Here is a 19,324-nt window from a genome sequence, read left to right on the forward strand (position 1 = left end):
ATCCACGGTTAGCCAAACTCAAACAACCAGAAGTTGAGTAGAGTTTCCATGGTAGCCAACAAAGAGAGCAGAGTTACCTGGAAGGGTTTCTCATCTGCTATCCTTGATCTAGCTTGACTAGAATTAAGGCATGCCCCTGGATCCCTGGCCACAATCTTCGATAATTGAAAATGGAGACAAAGAATACAAGAAGCTTGTAACAGTAGTGACAAATCAGGTCCCTAACCTAAACTGCACTCCCCCAGAGTTATTTCAGGTAAAAGAAACTTCTACATTTGTGTCACTCTAGTTGAATGTAATAACTATTCACTTGCAGGTATAATTCATAATGCACACAGCCCCTTGGGGTAGATTAGCTAAAAGTCAGTGACTGTAGTAGAAACATGTATCATGTGAAATAAAAATGCCATCAGAGAAAAGTTTGAAAACTTAAGTACAACTTTTTAAAGTTCTGTGTGCAGTGGTCCAAGCAATCTAATGATGAAAGTGGCAAATGTTTGTTAAATAGGTATTATATTTCCTAAGATCAGCTAGGCATTTAACAAACATCCTCTCACGTGTTCACCTGTTGCTCAGCCTGGTGTATCATCAGAACAGACTAAGGTTGCAGGGGAGGACAGGTTAACTCACTGCTTAAAGGTTAAGTCTTAGCTGTTAGTTCTCAGGTCTTAGCAGTTAAGACTTAGTAGTATATGGATCAGTCACTCAGGCTAATTGAGATCAGAGCCCAAAGTCTGAGCAAATGTACAGTGGAAGGCAAAGTAATGCAAATTTAATCAAAAACATCAAGAATTCATTGTGATTTGTGTGAAACCATTTTGCGATTAAATTTTCAAGAAAACAAAACCAGAGCTGAAGAGATGGACTCGTGGCTAAGAACACTGGCTGCCCTTGCAGAGGACCTGAGTTTGGTATTCAAAAAAGAAAGTGGTTAATTTTATATTTCTAAAAAATTTAAGTATAACTTTAAAATGTATATATTAAAATTAAAACTGGAGGGGGATTCTGAAAAGATGGCACAGAATAAATAACACTGGCTGTGTTTCCAGAGAGGCCGGGTTTGATTCCCAGCATCCATGTGACAGATCACAACCAGCTGTAACTTGAGTCCCAGGGGTTCCAGCGCCCTCTGCTGGCCTTCCCAGGCAACCACCAGGCACACTAGTAGTACACAGACACACATGCAGAAAAAAATACATACAAAATAATAATAATAATAAAATGAAAATTAAGTAAATAAAAATGGGTCTGTACAGTTGCTCAGCAAGTAAAGGCACCTGTCACCCAAGCCTGATGACCAGCATTCAGTCCCCAGAACTCACTTACAAGTGGAAGGAGAGAAACTGCTCCATAAAATTGTCATCTGACCTCCACACGCACACCATGGCAAGTGTGCACACACACACACACACACACAATAATAGATTTAAAAATTAAAACCACAAAAACTTTGCTTATGGACAAAAATATGAATTCTAATAAATAAATTTATATTTTGTAAAACTGATAAAAGATAAAATACAGAAAATTTCATTATTGTCCAAAAATACAAATTGGTAAGACCTCTGTATGAGGAAAGTTGCCAATTCCTATCAGTGTTGGCATGTAACAACTGAGCCAGAATTTGTACCTCTAAGAATATATATCATGTAATATGCAATATATGTCTAACTGTGCAATTGTAAGTGTATATACACATGAGACTATTTGATATATACTATTCTTAATAACAAAAGACCAGGAGCAGTGTTAAGAAATAGAGAAATAGAGACTAATTAAAGATATACTATGTAGTTGCACCGTAATACGATCATTTTATTGAAAAAAATTCTTGTAAAATAGACATACATATAATAGACAAATATATGTTTCTTTTTTCTTTAAGATGTATATTTCTAAGAAACTGCAATGTAACTTCTTATCTGAGTGGCAGAATTTTAACTTATTTTCTCCCACTAGCCTCTATAGATTTTCCAGTTTTTCTACAATGCTTATTTATTATAATAATGGGGAAGCAGCACAAGTTTTATCTGTAGATTAAAGGAATCCAAGTAGTAACACTTGTTATTAGGCATTGCGTATAAATGTGCTTGTCCGTTTATAGCATGCATTCTTGGGATCACCGTAAACTCTGTATTTCATCTTGTAAGACAGAATAGATGTCTTTCCTTTACCCTGCTTTGATCCCTGTGTTAAAGAACTCAATGCTGCAGCCACTAGTAGTATGACATTCTGGCCTTAAGTCAGCAAGTGAGGACAACATCCCACCTAACAGTAAAGAGGGAGGGAAAGGACCATAACGATATCACTATGCACCGAATACTGCATTAATCCTACAAGCACCACATCTCCAGGGCTATCCATTACAGGAAGCTGCGGCTGCTTTTGTTTCATCAACTTCTCTTTATTCCCCAGAAGTGTGTTATATTATCTGTATATACGCAATGATCGCTGCTTAAGTAAGCCAGGAAATCAGGGCAGGAAACCGCGGTGAATGTTTAAAGGCTTGGATCTTACCTAAATAGTCATATATCATCAGCAAGAACTCGGGAAGCAGAGCTCGCCATAGACACCTTTGAGCTGCACACTCACGGCTCTAGAGCAGCCAGTGTATACCAGAAAATGTCCTGAAGTGTCGACTTCCAAGACAGTCCTAGCCACTGTGGCAGGAAAAGGCTTTGTATTTGTGATCGTGACCGGCCCCTTAAACATACTTCCATTACACTGGGGACGGGAGAGAAGGCTCCGTAGTTACCATCCTGGCTGTTCTTCCAGAGGACCCAGATTCAAGTTCCAGCACCAGCGTGGCTTACAATGGTTTGTAATGCTACTTCCCCGGGTATCCTATGCCCCCTATAGGCCTCTTTGGACACTGCACACGTGTGATTCAGAGACATTTGAAAGCAAAACACCCAGATACAGATACTTTTTTTTTATTTAATCCTCTATTACACAGACCTTGGGAGTTTCCCTAAATCCATTATAAGGAGTCAAAGATGCATTTACCCTATATGTCGAGGACTTGAGAAATTCTACTTAAGAGTGAGGAACAAAGATTGCCAAGTGCTTTGGTCTCGACTTGCAGTGTTCATTATTTTATTTCCTATTGTAGCCTATAAGAAACATATGTGTAATACGAATAAATATTATATATTTACATATTTTATATTAGGTTGGCATAATCTAGCCTATAACATTATGTTCTAATCTGTTCTTGCTACCTAAAATTCTACCCCAAATCGCACTGAAATTATTCTGCCAGTCTACCATGACAAGGACATCTGGCACCCTCATGTGTTTTCCTGTGGTGTTAGGAATGGACTATTCTGACCCACACAGAAGTTCCTTGATACCCCAGATATAGTTTTTGGTTTGTTGTTGTTGTTGTTGTTTGGTGTTTTGTTTGTTTGTTCCCACTGGGCTCTTGAAAGAGATTAAAAGCTTGAGAAACTATGAGGCATTATGGAAGTGCTCAGAATCATGAATTTTCAAAATCATATGTGGCTCCCATGGTAGCTGAAGTCACATCTAGGGACCTCACCAAAGTTTTTGACTCTTCTTCACTCGGCTTTCTTACACTATAACAGAATCAGAGAAGCTGGAAAGAATTACCGTAGGAAGAACTGTTGAAGAGCTCAATGTTGAAGAAGGCGTAGTCTCCACTGGTCATGCCATGCCTGTGCACCGCCAACATGATGCTCCGAATAGTGTCACCACTGGCACACATGATAACCACTGGGGAGAGAAACAATGGGTGAGTCACCCAAACACATCAGGCTGGTAGCCAGCCCAAACAACCAGGTGACAACAGATGCAGAATGGGCAATTTATGTAGTCTTGACTATCTTCTCATAAACTACCTAAATCAGGGTCACCATTTTTCCACAGGAGGTACATTCCCAGATCCCAGAGCATTCCCAGAAGTTGGGTAGAAAAACAGACCATGTTTTTTTTTCCTAAGCATACATACCTATGATAAAACTGAACTTCTAAGTTAGACACTGTGACAGATTAACAATAGTAACTAATAATAAAATAGAACAATTTTAACAATACAGTACAACACAGGTTAAGTTAAAACTTATGAACTGTTTGCTTGCAGAATTTTTCATTCAAAATTTTCAAATCACGTGGCTATGGGTAGCTAAATCCTAAGATGAAACCATGGATAAAAGAGAAATACATAACAATTTTAACTTAGAAAACAACACTATAACCAAGCAATAGAAGCCAGAATCACTATGAGAACACAGACACAGCAGCTTCCTGACGGAACACACAGAAGGCCAGAAATATACAAACAGGCAAAGTGTATCTGCTCAGCAGGAAGCAGCTACAAATCCAATGTAGAAGATGGTAGGATGAGTGACCCATGCATGTTTCTTAAGATACAAGTGAAAGGTCTTCTGTAAAGACATCATGAGACAGTGGTGACATTTGACTTAAGGTCTGTAGCTAGGTAGCAGAATATGTTTTCTTTAAAGTTATTGTTTTCAGGACTACTACCGCAGTTATTTATGTAACACCCCTATTCTTAAATGTTTTGAGAAAGCTGGAGCTGTGATTCAGTCTGCCTAGAGTTCCCACAGCTATGGGTTTGATCCACAGCTCCACATAAAATTGGGTACAGTGGTGTACGCTTGTAATCTCAACACTGCACTGGAATATGAGGCCACAGTATGCTACGTGAGACTTTGTCTCAAAAAAATGTGTTTAATGATGTAGAAGCATGATTCTGTAAATTATTCTCAAAAGCTTGGTAGCATAATCTTTGTGTTGTCTTTGTAATTTCATACATATGTATGTTTAAACAAACACATATAAACAGTGTTCATGTCATAGTGGTTCATGCCTATAATCGTTTGAACCCTTTGAAGACAGAGGTAGAAGAATCATGAGTTCAAAGTTACCTTGATCTATATGAAACCTTGTCTGAAAAACAGATAGATATGGATAGACAATGGATGGTTTATTGATCACTAATGCATGCCTGTATACATACATACATACATTGGAAATGAGAAGAGACAGAGGAAAAAAGGAGGATATATGTGAAATGCTAGGACAAATATAAAGTATTAACAACTGATAAAATTTGAATGAAGGCTATATGGCAGGAAGAACTGGGCATGGTGGTTTGTGCCTGTAATTCCAGTACATGGAAGACAGAAGCAGGAGGATTGCCATGAGTTTCATGGGTACATAGTGAACTCTAGGCCACCTGAGTTGCATTGTGAGACCCTGCCTCAAAAACAACACAAATGAAAAAAGACAAGACAATAGTGACTGCTCTTCATTCTTAATAACACAGTAAACGAGTTGTCTGGAAGAAGCCAAGTGGACGGCTTCAGAAAGAACATTTTCCAGCAAACCCGCCATGGGTATATACCTTCTTATGTGTTCATTTAAGGACACTACTCTGAAGGAGGCCCAACACACAGAGGAAATAGATACTAAGATCCCAGCGCGCGCGCGTGCACACGCGCACACACACACACACACACACACACACTTCACTTTCCATAGTCTCTCAGTTTGTAGCCACACTCTCAAGTATAAAAGGTTCTAAACAGCTTTAAGAGATTTCTGCCCGTGACCTAAGGATGACACAGGCTGCAGTGAAATGGGGACTTGGCCACTGTCCAGTCAATCTGCTGGTTTTTGGCTCACAGGCCCCGTGACCAGGATATCTGTATTTGCCTTTTACATGGAATGTGAGGAGACCCACAAAAGCGTAGATGCTGTAGCTTGCCTTATCAGGATGCACACCAGCCGTCTGAGATGTGTGCGCTCTTTGTAAAAGTATAGGTGCTAAAAGACAGAAGACAAACTGCAGGCTGTGCCCGAACAGCCTTGGCGTTCTGTGTGGAGGCCTGGGCTCCTGCTGATATGCCAGTCACTACACACATTAGCTCAAGAGTGTCAGGCTGTAACCCACATTAATTACAAAGAGGCCTCATGCACAGAGTAACAGCACTTTAGAAGATATGGTTTTGAGACGATGCAAAACTCCTGAAGCCCATAACAGTAGAGTAGGTGTTGTTTCCTTTGGAAATATAATTATACATCTGGGATTTTAGAAAAATCCCAAGATGTCTCAATAAAGAAGCTCTCAAAGAAACTCTTAATTACTAACTTGGGCCTCATTTTTAGATCAAGCCCCTTCAATGGAAAAAATCACAGGCAGGGTATCTCGTAAAATAGCCAACAAGAGGCTAAGGCTGAGCAAGTTCGAAGAGCATGGATTCCAAGAGTGCCTCTCCAGAGGGACCCAGGAAGCTCTGATTGGCTGTTTAATAAGGAGCCCTTTTCAAGTTGCACCATGTGTTTAGAGTTCAGTGTCTCTCAATAGCCACATGTAGAAATTGATTCTATTGGCACATTGGTGTTTATAAATAGATTGTCAGAACTGTGGGTTGCTTAAGTTCCATGGGTGTGAGGGGGCAGAATGGTCATGAATACACTTGTGTCGACATCACCTATATCTAGGCACGCTATCTAGGGGGCCAAATTATAAGAGGGGGGTGGGGGATACTACAGAGGAGGAAATATGAATCAGAGAAGCTGGTGGGGTGATTCAAGTATCCAAAGGCACCAAGTGTTGACACTAAGCATTCGTTTGAGAGCCACACCTTCCCTAGGACAGAACAGACTGTACCCTGAAGCCAAAGGACTAGCATCCCAAAGTCCTGGACCACCTGGATTTCGTGGTATGTCTGTTTTGTATGTTCCTGCTCTGCCTCTTCATCTTCCCTCACCCTCTATTTCTGCCACTGCTTCTGATTAATTTTCCCATGTGTGGCTGAGCAAGTGTCAGAGAGTGACATTTGTCTACCTGCTTAGGCTTTGGTTCTTTTCCGTCTTGCCCATTTTGTGTTGAGTATACGGTTTACTCCCAAAAGGAAATCCTTTTACCCAAGGTCGGGGTGCAAGGCATTGTTTCTCTCACATGATCTAAACCCATAACACACATCGTCATCTAGTTTCAGCTCAAGTAGAAGCAAGAATTTAACACCACCAACAAAGCACTCAGAATAAAGAACCTGGTATTTTATGGTGTCCTCCATCTTTTAGGGCTGTCTCATTCATGCTTAACTCAACTGCGGCTACTTTTAGCAGCCTATCTTTTATACAGTTTATCAAAGGCTTGAAATGTTTTCCTTGAGATAGTTTTCTGTTCTCACTCACATTCCATTGTTTTATACAGTAACCAAATTACATAGCTAATAAGCACAAGTGGCATAAGCAGGTTCAGTACAAGTCTTAGGAAAAAAATGTGGAAACGTATTGAAGTGTGTGTCACACTCAGGAAAACATACTAGCTCCCCGGACCTCCCAACAATGGGTAAGATTTACAGATGAACAGGGTCTGCCAATCCTCCTGCACTAGTGGACATCAAAGCAGACAGCTTTTCTTATTTCAATGTTCAATTCAATATAAATATTAATTGGTTTTTTGTTTGTTTGTTTTAGACAGGGTCTTTCTGTGTGACCCTGTCCTATCCTAGAACTCACCATATAGAACACGCTGGCCTCAAAAATCACAGAAATCTACCTGCCTCTGCCTTCTAAGTGCTGGGATTAAAGGCATGTGCTACCAAGCCTTGCTTTAATACACAAATATTTATTTGAGATCAAAATACTAAAGTTAAAAAGAAGGGTTAACGACATGATGCTAAGTGCTTCATAGCAGCCTTTTATTTTTTCAACCTACCCCACTTTAACTTGTGACATTTGATGTCATCCTTTCCCTTCTGGGTGCCACATGGTCCCCGATAAATGATTTCTCATTACTGCAGCCTGTTCTTGTAATCCAAGGATTAGCGCACAGGAGCGGCTTCAAATGTTAATTAAGAAAGACAAACACGCCGGGCGGTGGTGGCGCACACCTTTAATCCCAGCACTCGGGAGGCAGAGGCAGGCGGATCTCTATGAGTTCGAGGCCGGGCTGGACCGACAGCCTCCAAAACAATACAGAGAAACCCTGTCTCGTAAAAACCAAAAAAAAAAAAAAAAAGAAAGAAAGAAAGAAAGACAAACACATTCCAAGTGGTATCCACACATACATTAGGGGAATCTCCTTTCCCCACCCTTGGGTTTCCATTCAGACATCTCCTGTCTCTCTCTCAAAGGACTTTCATTTGTCTTCTCACTAGTCCCAGAAATTGGGAAAGTAGTGAGTTTTCTTATTGGTGAGTCTGGAAGAACAATCAAGGTATGCTTGGGCTCTTTCTTCTCCTTTGAGGTATCTCCACTTGGCACAGAGTACAGTTTGTAGGCTATAGTTGACATATGGGTGAAGGGTTGCTCCTGGAAAAAAGACTTTCATGTACGTACACTCTCTATGGTTTGTGGCTGTTCTTAACTACAGCTAATGGTGAGAAGACCTTTAGCAGCATTTTTAAATGCATGCTCTCCAACTAGCTTAAAGGAAAAAGAAAAAGAGCATTTCCCACATTCTCCACCTGACTTTTCTTTTTTGTTTGTTTGTTTGTTTTGGTTTTGTTTGGTTTTTCAAGACAGGGTTTCTCTGTGTAGATTTGGAGTCTGTCCTGGAACTCGATTTGTAGACCAGGCTGGTGTCGAACTCACAGATCCGACTGCTTCTGCCTCTGAAGCGCTGGAATTAAAATCGTGCACCACCACCACCTCCCAGCTCTCCACCTGACTCGTATACTCATGTGCCAAGGAGGTCTATACTTAGACATGGGAGAAAGAAGCTATTGCATGGAGGTGAAGCAGAATATGCCATATGCTGCATGTGGAAAGTGTGATCGTAGAAAATGAAAAAATGCAATAGTAGGAGCTGGAGAGTTGGCTTAGTGGTTAAGAGCACTTATTGTTGCAAAATACCCAGGCGTGATTCCCAGCACCCACATGGAGGCTCATCACCTCCTCCAGCACCAAGGTACACATGTGATGTACACCATACATGCAGGCAAAACATTCATGCACATAAAACAATAAAAATAAATCTAAAAGCTTTTAAATGTGATAGCAATTTTGGAGAGGAGTAAAAAAAAATCCCTCCCCCACAAAAAGGCATTTTGTTGTTGTTAACTGGCCAAAAAGTAGGAGACAAGAATCAGTCAGATGGTCTAGCACTGAGTTAAAAATACATAGTAAAAATGAAGGGAGTAAAATAACCAAAGAAATGATTTAAGAAATTTTCTTAGAATTAAAAGACATGAGTTTCTCGGGAAAGGGGCCTACCAAGACACAAGGCAAAATACTGACAGCAATGTTCATAGTGGTGAAGTCCTAGACTACAGAGAACAAAAAGAAGATTCCCAAGTTTTGGGGTTGGGGTAGGAATTATAAACACTAAATCCAGAATCTAGATCAATTCAAACTAACAGTGACTTCAGAATCTAGAAGACAATGGAGTCATGCAATCAGATTTTGAGGAGGAAAATTACATACAGCTTGGGACTCTGTGCAGAATTTTACAATTATGTATAAAGACAAAAAGAATAAATTTTCAGTTGTAAAACATTTCAAAGTGTATCTCTCATGCATCCTTTGTAAAGCTCCTGGAGGATGAGGTCCACCAAAACAAGAGCATCAGTCAAGGCAGGGATGCACACAGGGAACAGGCTCAAAATTATAGGTGCTGGAAATCTTGGGAAAACACCAAGTAAAAAACTCAGAATGATAATAGTACAGAATGCCAAGAAAATGACTAAGTTAAAACAACTCAGGAGCCTGGAATAGAGAATTTACAGATGATTTTAGTCATCAGCCCATAGGAGACTAAACAAACAAAAAGGCCTTCTTTTTAATAACCCCAACTAGATCAACTGTGAACAGCATTTAGAAGATAATATAACATCAATGCTGACTACAGAGCTAAGCAAAACTGCAGGCATGATCATATTAGAGGAATGACTTGAAGGAAGCATTTGCATATGTAGCTAGCAGATAGCAAGTATTAGTGGAGAACTCAGCCATTCTCCACTGGCATTCCAACAGCTAAAACCTAAAACTGAAAGAGAAAAATCAAAAGTTGCATATTATTTGGAGCTCTAAAGGCAAATTGCTATGGAATATTGACAAGAGTCAGAAACAATGCCTCTGGTAAGTCCAAAAGTGGCAAGAGACTTTTTCCAGATAAGACATGTCATTTTCTGGTCTTACATAGATATATACCTAACATGGATGAAAACAAAAATCGAATTTCTTTCTAAAGCAGGTTTTTGTTTCTACACTACAGAGCAAGTGATGTTGTGTGTAGATCACTTCTAATTCTGCACATTAGAAACACATTAGAAAAACTATGATCTTTTCATTGCTTGAAAAATGTATTTCTCTCTGTCTTTTTATAGTAAATGCATCATTTCATCTGATATATCAAGGTCGGTAGTCAGATTTATAAATGATCTAGTAATAAGCAAAAAGCATTTGTCTGTTGTTTGTTTGTACTATGGGACAGCAAGGTATATTCTATGGCCCAGGTTGACCTTGAACTCACAATTCTTTTGATTCAGTTTCCTGAATGCTGGGATTACAGACATGTACCACACACCCATATAAGATCTCCTGGTGGGGTGAGTGGAGAGGGTGTGTTTCTGCCACAGATATCTATTTACTAATGTGTTTTTAGACTATCCTTAGTACCTGAAACAGACAAACCCTGAGTGTAAATGGCTGGCAGGACTTAACCACCTGCCTAAGCTGTCATCGTGTCCAGTTTCTGTTGGAATTTCTGAAAAAAAAATGATGTCTCCTTTACACTCAAATTTTTATCTGGAATTAAACGCAGAAACTTTATGAAAAGACTTGGATATTCAAATTTTATTATCTAAGTGTTCTCTACCACCACCACCCCATGTATAGAAAAAAAAATGGTCACCATCTTGTGGTAAATACCATACATAGCCAAACAGCCCCTTGAGAAATCTCATCTACTTCTCCCTGGTTCTCAAGGCTACCTGAAGCCAGGCCTGCTAAACTCTCTATTGCCCTCCTCCCTGGGGGTCGAGATTGTCATCACTTTAGCCACTACTAGTGTAAATGCACCTTTTTTTTAATAAATCACACGAGCTCAGGCATATATATTTTAATTATGCTAGACTTTTAAAAGTTTTTCAACTATTGACTTAGATGGTAAACCCTAGGAGATAAGAATTATTTGAGTGGGGGGGGGGTTTGGCTGGTTGGTTGAGTGGGTGGTTGCTTTTTAGTTTTCCTTTCTAAAGAGCATCATGTAGTCACAAGAAAATTTAATAATATTATTACTGGGGTGGCCACAGGTCAGTTTTTGCCAGTAAAGATACCTAGATATCCACAATTTGATTTCAAAGTTGAAATGCTGGGTTTTTTGGTTTTTTGTTTTGTTCTGTTCTGTTCTGTTCTGTTCTGTTTTCCAAAAGAGGAGGTGGGAAGGGCTATAAGGATGGAAGGTGCACTGTGGCAGAGTGCAGGTCCATTTTTACATTTGGAGAAATACAACCCAGACCTCAGAATGTCAACTCAAAGACCCGGTCTCCCATCAGCTCCCTGTTTCACAGAAGACACACATGATTCAGTGCCTTGCAATACAGAGAAGCTGCATCCTGGGGTATGTGCTTCTCGGCCTAGAGTGCTTCCCAGGACATGGCTTCCCCGTCTAGGTGATTATTATCTTACATAAAACAGTGCCCACTACAATGAAACCACAGGTTTACTGCACGGGTCTGGCATGGTTTCAGGGCATTCTGGTGGCTTAGTTCCTTAAACCCTGCCAGTATCCCCAAGATGTGGCTGTTGCAGAAGCCCGCTTTACCTGCCTGAAGAGTCTGGGGTACAGTTTAACAACCCAGGATCCACTGAAAACATACACTAAACCCCCACTCAACACCTTGACAGCTCCCCTTCCCCGAAGTAAAGGTTCAGATCTACAGGAAACACCCTGAGAGCTTCCAACTTTCTCTACAAAGAGTAGGAAATTGAGAGGAGGTCAGCCTGGAAAAGAAACTTTTTTTGTTTGTAGTTTGGAAAATCGGCCATATCACTGTTAGAGACAGATTCTAGAGAAAGAATAGTTTGATTATAACCTTATCGCCTGTAGGATACACACACCGGTCTAGCAAACTTCCACCGTTAAACTGAACGGGAAATAAAAGCAAAGAGATCTGGGTATATCTCCAAACCTGGTGTATTTAAAAATAATAACATGGGCAGCATGCAAGCTGGAGTCCTTTTAAACCAGGACACAGCAGTCCCTGGGCCCTCTATGGCACTCTGGCCCTCCCAGCACCAGGGCTACGGAGCAGAGTGCACAGGGCCACACAGCCGCACAGACAGATCTGCCAGGCCTCTCATCACAGGCCACTGTGCCAAGGTCACCACCACCTCACTGAGTTCAACAAGGCAATGACAAGGTTTGCAAACCTTGGATCTAGCCAGGAGGAGGTCACACCCCTATCCCCAGCCTGCTCAGAGCTGAAGGAGTACCAGGACTGCCCAAGAGGCTGCCTGCCGTAGCCTGAGGACTAAGAGTGGAAGAAAAGTAGATGTGGGTTTCTTGCCCCGCAGCGGTAAATCTGCCACCATAGGACAGAACTTTTCTTTTACATAACCAGTGCCCTGCTTCAGTGCCTAACAATGATTCTGTGCAGAGGGCCTGGGTTCTTATGGTCAGACTTGTCCGCTCCACACTGTTTGCAACACCTCTGAGCTCTATAGGGCATGCTCTCTCAGTTCAGAGTGGCCGAGTTGGAGACAGAGGCCGCGGCGGCACCACTCTGGAAGCCTTCTCTGCCTGCTTCACCTGTCCTATGTCTCCGCGCTTCATGCTACACTGTCCTGAAACAGGCAGGTCCAGGTCCCAGACGTCCAAATTGCGGACAAGTCGGGTGCCTAGCTGGCTCGGATCCCCCAAGTCTCAACGGGACAGCACCCCGGGGCGTCGGAAGTTTTGCGGGAAGGGGGGAAGGGAGGAATACCACGGATATTCCGGGCGCCTGCGCACCAATGGAAAGCAGAAGCCGGATTTCCCGAATATTGTGAACCCCAGCCGGGACACCCCGACTCATTGCCCTCTGCGGGAATTCCGGCTTCTTCAGCCATCTTCACGACAGAAACATGGGCAGCCGCGGGGGCGGAGGGGGGGTTTCCTCTAACCAAGGTCACAACCCCCAGTACTGAACTCTGTCTAGTTTGGCCATTGTTCCAAGCACTCAGCTAGTACGGGAGAAAAGCCTGGAAGGGGACCGGTGGGAAGGAGGCTCCGCGCGGGATCCTCCCGCGTGCGCTCCAGCCAAGCTCAGCTCTGCGCTCTTTCAGAGTCTGCGAAGCCCAACGCACCCGGGGGGAGTGAGTGTCGCCTGAGTCCAGACACGGCGATGCACTTTAGTGGAAACCACAGAAGCTTGTTTATATGAGACTGGAGGGAGCATGGAAGAGTAACACAAAGAGCCTTTAAAGGAGACCCCCAGGTAGTCAAGAAGCTGCGCGCCGCTGCAGGGCGTCGCCCTATCAGGGGGGCGCACGACAGCAATGAACAGAGTGACAAGTTCCTGGACCGTTAGGGACCCTAGAGCTGTCGAAGAGGGAGAATTCTTGGTGTTTGACAACACCTGACATACTTTGGGACCGCACTAGCAGTTGGTTCAAAGGTTCCCTGAATGGTCAGCCACCTCCCCAGGACTCTCTAGGCACACCCCTTCCACCGCGATGGGCTACCATCAACCCGCCCCTAGGTCAGACAGCTCACACCTGAACAAGTCCCCGCGCGCACCCTCTTCGGGTGTTGGGGCTTGGGGGAAAGGTGAGAGCTGCAGAAAGCTGAGGTGATGGGGCTTGGGGGGAACCACCGAGAACCGCTAGGTAGGAGCCAAGGGTCCGGGTCGAGCTCCTGCTCACCTCGCTCACTGCTCTGGATGTAGCGCACGATGTCGTCCAGGTCCAAGTCTTTGGTCTCGTCGAAATTGTAGGCAGACGTGTGCAAACCCTCCTCCTGAAAAACCTCGTGGACCCCCTCCAGGGTGAAGTAGCAATTCCTCTCGAGTTTGTCGTCGCTGTAGACCAGGGCAGCGCGGCTCCAATGGTGGTGGCGGAACAAGGCGAGCATCATCTCGCCCATCTTGGCGTAGGCAGGCGCCACGCGCGTGAGGTGCGAGTACTCCGTGTCCTTGTGCTGGAAGCCGGCGGCCAGCGCTCCTGCAGACAGCATCGGCAGGTCCCAGTGCGACGCCAGCCGGGCCACCGGCGCTGCCGCGTACTCACACACCGGCCCCAGGATGAGGTCCGGCTTGGCGCCGCGCGCTGCCGCCACGCGGTCCACCAGGCTGAAGAGCGCACGATTGCCGCAGTCCGAGTCTTCGTAGGCCACCTGGAAGCGAGTGCCCGGAGGCAGAAGCCTCCTCCCGGTGCCGTTGCCCTCCACGCTCCGCAGAGCATACTCGATGGCCGGCTTCACCCGGGCCAGCGAGAACAAGTACGAATCGTCCCGGGGCAACAGCACAAGCACCTCGATCTTTTGAGCCGCCAGCGCCTCTCTCTGCCGGCGCCCGCTGCCTGGCCCGGTGTCTCTACCGCCACCACTCGCACCGCCAGCCAGCAGCGCCCGGGCCAGCAGCACGCACGCCGAGAAAGTAACCAGCAGCAGGGACCGCATCGTGTTGCCAGCAAGTCCTCGCCTTGGCCGCGGCTCGCCCTCCGCCCCCCGCCCACCCTGCCTCTTTCCTCTGTCCCTGTGCCCCCTTGGGCGCTCCAAGTAAACAGAATACCCCCGTGAGTAACGCGCCAAAAAACAGAGAGGAAGACTCCTCTGCAGTGTCCCTAGGTTTTCAAAACTAAAAAAGCAAAGAAGGAAGGAAAAAGAAAAAAAAGAAAAGTTCGCCGAATGGAAACCTGTGCGTCTGTAATATACATATAGACTTATTATAAATATATATATTCTCCCTCCCTTTGCACATAGGCTATTTGGCTTAGAGGTGGCTTCTTATTTGGGCGTTGCTAAGGTTGCGTTTGAAGGCGTTATTTGTAAAAGAAAAAAAAGTTAGACTTGTCCAGGTGCTTGTAATTGACGGTGCACCTCCTTCGCGTTTGATCCCATTGATTCGCGCGGGTTCCTGGATCCATAGCCGGTGTTTAAATAGCGTGGCAGCGGCGGAACGCGTTACCACACATGGCGCGCCTAGGCCGGGCTTGTCTCTGCAGCGGGTGGGGTGGGTGGGGGTGGGGAGGGGTGGGGGCTGGGCTGGGGAGCCTCTCATTAACATTCTTACATCAGGGCTCCTCCCCGCACCCCTGGCCTACTCGCTGTTGCCGGGTCCCTAAGCCCCAGTCCCTGCCGGTGCTCAGCTTTGGCCCAAAGCCGCAGCCTCCCACGTCTACACCCGCGGGAGCCCTCGCCGCGTAGCGCGACTCTAAGGTCCCCGCCTCTCACTGGCTCCGCTCTCTCTAGCCCCCGCTTTAAAAAAAAAAAAAATGTATGAAAGGAAAGGATGTTTGAAAGGAAAGAATTGCGCGCGCGCACATGCACAAACGCACACTCACACACACAATCTGCAAAAGGGGGCGGGGGTGTCTCCAAATGGGTAACTTCGGTGCAAAATTCCGAAAGTGTCACTTGCTCTCACCTCTTTTCTTGCTCCGGCCTCGTTCTGTCTGGATGCACCCAGTTCTGTCCCGCGCCTGACCTTAAAGGTCCCCGGAGCAAGGTCAGGGAACCAGGAACCCATTGCAGGAAGATTCATTTGCGGACCTTGTAAACCCATCTGGCCGGGGCGGTTTCCACACCCGTCCCTCCCCCACCAGGCGTGGGTCCCCTCCCTCCGGGCTGCTGGGGCACGCTAGACTCACAGCGGCGCAGCCGTCGCCGAGTCTCGGGGCACAGACCCCCTCCGCAGGGTCACCGAGACCAGAAAAGCGAAACTTGTTGCTTCCGATTATTCCACTCCAGGAAGTGTCACGGAGTTTGAAAAGCATCCTCCCCACCCCCCGCCCCAAAGGTTCTGTTTGCTAAACCTGGCAACTAAAAGAGACTGTCGTCCGTTCCCCACTCCCACCCCCCACCCTCAAAAAAATCTTCCCCCAGAATCCCTAAATACCGAAAAGCAGTCTGCTCCAACCCCAGTGCTGGGAGATCCAGCCTGTTCCAGGATGCCGGAGATTCTAGGATGCCCAGAAACGTCCTGCCTGGGAGACCCAGTATTCCCACTGGTCACAACTACCACAGCGATGCCGACGGAGTTGAAACGCTTGTGAGGATGTCCCAGATCAGAGGCGCGGCGCGCAGGACCGCGCAGCTGCGCAGGTCCAAAAGGACCTGCACCCTCTTTTCGTGATCACGCAGCAAAGACATTTGCAGTGGGAACAGGCTGTATTGCACGAGGTAGTTGTGAAACTAAAGTCCCGCAAATTGAAGTTAAGTTTGAAATGTTTTAAAATTTTTCTTTCATTTAGCTGGGCGTCGGCGTGTGCATAAATTCTTAGTCTAAAACGTACGCCCTCTTTCGGCAGAAACTTGCACGCGATTTTTCACCGGCTGCCCTGGGAGCTGCCTTTTTTTTTTTTTTTTTTTTTTTTTTAATTCCGAGACCTCTAAAGTGTCTTTGCTCTCATCTGTGGCTATGAAACGGCAGATTAAGGTGTCCGGGGACATAGCAACTCCAGGCATCAGCATTCTCTCCATCGCCCTTTCTAGCAGTGAAAATGCCATTTAGATTTTAGCTCTGCATTGTGGCCCCTAAACCTTCACTGTAAGTAGAGCTTCTAAATCCTTGGTGAGCTTTTGTTTATTTAATTAGAGCTGCTAACCAGTACTAAAAGAGGCTTCCATATAAAAATTAATTCTGAAGAGTTATCCACGCACTTTGGAAGCTGACATTTAGTGCTTCCCAGCAATTAAATCCTTCCTGAACTCTTGGGAAAGCAAACATTTGTTTATAGGCTCATAGTTATTTAAGAAAAAAAAAAAGACAACAGCTAAATCCTGGATTCCAAAGGTCTTAGTGGATTTCAACTGGTTGCCAGGAGACATGAAGGACGGAGGTTTCCCGTTACCACCCGGTATGCCCTGTGTCTGGGGAACACAGGCCAACAGTGATACGATTCTGCAATGTACGGTGTGGGCTCCCTAGTAGAGTGTGAGATTTCAGTGGCACCCGGTATAAGTGCCTCTCGCTTCTCAGGCCTTGCCCTGGGGTCAACAGCAGGGCAGTGCAATTACATTATGGCTAAGACCATAGCCTTCCTGTGCCCTTTAGGTAGGAGCGCTCAGTTTTCCAGTTTGTTGCTAAAGAGCACATGCAGGAGGAATCTGTGGATCTACCCAGTAAAGGAGAGGGGGCCACAATGTTGCTCCCCTTGTATTCAACACAGCCTTGCAGATTCCAAATGAACAGAAGCTGTTTTTTTATATTTCAAACGCAAACAAGCACGAGATTATAAACAGTAACACAAGCCTATGGGTTTGAGTGTAAGTAGGGTTTGTTTGCTTTCCATCAAAGAGTTCTTTAGGCAACCAGTTGGAACTATCATGTGTGACTATCATGTAGTTCTGCCATCTTAAGCTGGAAAACACATCTCTGCTTCTGTAGTTGAAGAACCGTAGCCCAAAGAGTGTACATGCTATGTTTAAATACCTCTTTGTCCCCTGCGATTTTTTTTAATTGGGAAAGGTCACCTGTAATACTATGTAAAACAGGGTTGGTAACCGAGCTGGTTCCCACTGTTAAGTGATATTCTTTGTATCTCACTTATAACTGGACCTGGTGACACAGGCCTGAAAGCCCAGCTCCTTGGGAGGATATCAAATTCAAAGGCTGCCGGGCTGTAGTATGATTCAAGGCCAACCTGGGCAATTTAATGTTGTAAGGTCCTGTCACCAAATAATAGAGGAAAGAAAGAAAGAAAGAAAGGAAGGCAGGCAGGCAGGCAGGCAGGCAGGCAGGGAGGGAGGGAGGGAGGGAGGGAGGGAGGGAGGAAGGAAGGAAGGAAGGAAGGAAGGAAGGAAGGAAGGAAGGAAGGAAGGAAGGAAGGAGAAAGAAAGCTGGGGATAGAGCTCAATGGAATATTTACCTAAGATAAATTTCAATGCCTACTAACACACAAACACACACACACTTACTCACACACTCACACACACACTCACACACACAGTCACACAGACTCAGATACCCATACACAGAAACACAGACTCTCACACATACACACACTCACACACATACACACACTTACATACACACACACACACACACACACACATAACCTCTTATGTAAAAATAAATTTTCAGGGTTTCCAGAACAGTAAAACTGAAAATAATACCACTTGGTAATATAACCTTTGTGATATTTTAATTATAAATGTTAGCAAAACAAGAGAGGGGGGATGGGGAACAGAAATAGCTTTGGACTCAGGTTTTAAATATTGTTCCTTTCAAGGGAGGGGGCAAGTTTTTCACATTCAGAATTCAATTATCAACTTCAATTGTCAAAGAAAACAAAGGAATAAGATTAGTCAGTTGAAAACCTAAACCCATTAGAGTTAAATGTGATGTTACAGAAATTCATAGACTTTTATAGAATTTAGAGATGTTTTCATCAATATCTGAGAGATATTTTGTTTCTAGTTCTGTGGAGTATGTATCCAGATGTTTCTCAGCTATCACCAAGAAAGACTACCATGTGGAGAAGTTACCATGATTCTTTGAAATGCAGTTAAAAAAAATACCTGGGACTTTTATTCTATAAACCCCCTGCCTCAGAACCCCTACTAAAATCTGTAAAGTGAGGGTCCTTGCAAATTCTCAAAGGTCCTTCCTTCTTGTTCAGCCAATCCTGAAGTCACACTAAAGAATACCACAGTGAAGCTTTAACCCACAAGAACATACTTTCTGGAGACAGAATTGTTGAAAACACACTTCCCCCTAGAGGCAGAAAAGATAAAAGGACAAGACACATAATCCAAGAACCTTTCTGTAGTTTAATGAGCACTGAGACTTTCAGTTTGTTTTTTGTTTTTTTTTTAACAGACAGTTGATGTTTTAGAGGAGGCTATTCAAGAAGTGAGAGAGAAATAAGTGGACACAGAAAAACTTAAAGTAAATGTTTGCCTCTGGGTTTCCGTTCTCCTTGGGGGACTCCATTAATTGACCCCTTTCTTCTTGTATACAAATCTGTGATTTTTTGGCCCATATTACAAATAATAGTAAGTATGTATTTTTATTTAAATTTATGACTCAATTTACTTAGAAACTATAGTTAAATGTGGCTTCAATGGCTTCTCTTGAAAGTGCAGAGCTTTCCATCAATTACAACACTGTTTTCATTTCTCTGAAGATGTTCTAAGACACAATGACAGTAGAAAGATTTCTGAAACCCGTATCTATCACCC

The 19,324-nt window shown here is 44.1% G+C and overlaps 1 protein-coding gene across 4 annotated transcripts in view; it reads right to left on the reverse strand.

Moving 5' to 3' along the window:
* Positions 1 to 16,348, reverse strand: part of Npr3 (natriuretic peptide receptor 3) — a 71,924-nt gene extending 55,576 nt beyond the window's left edge. For 2 of the 4 annotated variants that reach the window (XM_040757621.1, XM_040757620.1), the window contains exons 1-2: positions 13,846 to 14,629; positions 3,613 to 3,735 (exon numbers count right to left, since the gene is read on the reverse strand). In XM_040757621.1, coding sequence (XP_040613555.1) covers positions 3,613 to 3,735; positions 13,846 to 14,599 — 877 coding nt within the window. In that variant the 5' untranslated portion in view covers positions 14,600 to 14,629. Of the gene's footprint in view, positions 1 to 3,612; positions 3,736 to 13,845; positions 14,630 to 15,566; positions 15,889 to 16,037 lie in introns of those variants that run through there. The other 2 variants (XM_040757622.1, XM_040757623.1) reach the window with 2 other exon arrangements.
* Between the last annotated feature and the right edge of the window lie 2,976 nt (positions 16,349 to 19,324).

This window comes from Mesocricetus auratus, unplaced genomic scaffold, assembly GCF_017639785.1.
Source record: "Mesocricetus auratus isolate SY011 unplaced genomic scaffold, BCM_Maur_2.0 Super-Scaffold_100015, whole genome shotgun sequence".
In the NCBI taxonomy this organism is placed as follows: domain Eukaryota; kingdom Metazoa; phylum Chordata; class Mammalia; order Rodentia; family Cricetidae; genus Mesocricetus; species Mesocricetus auratus.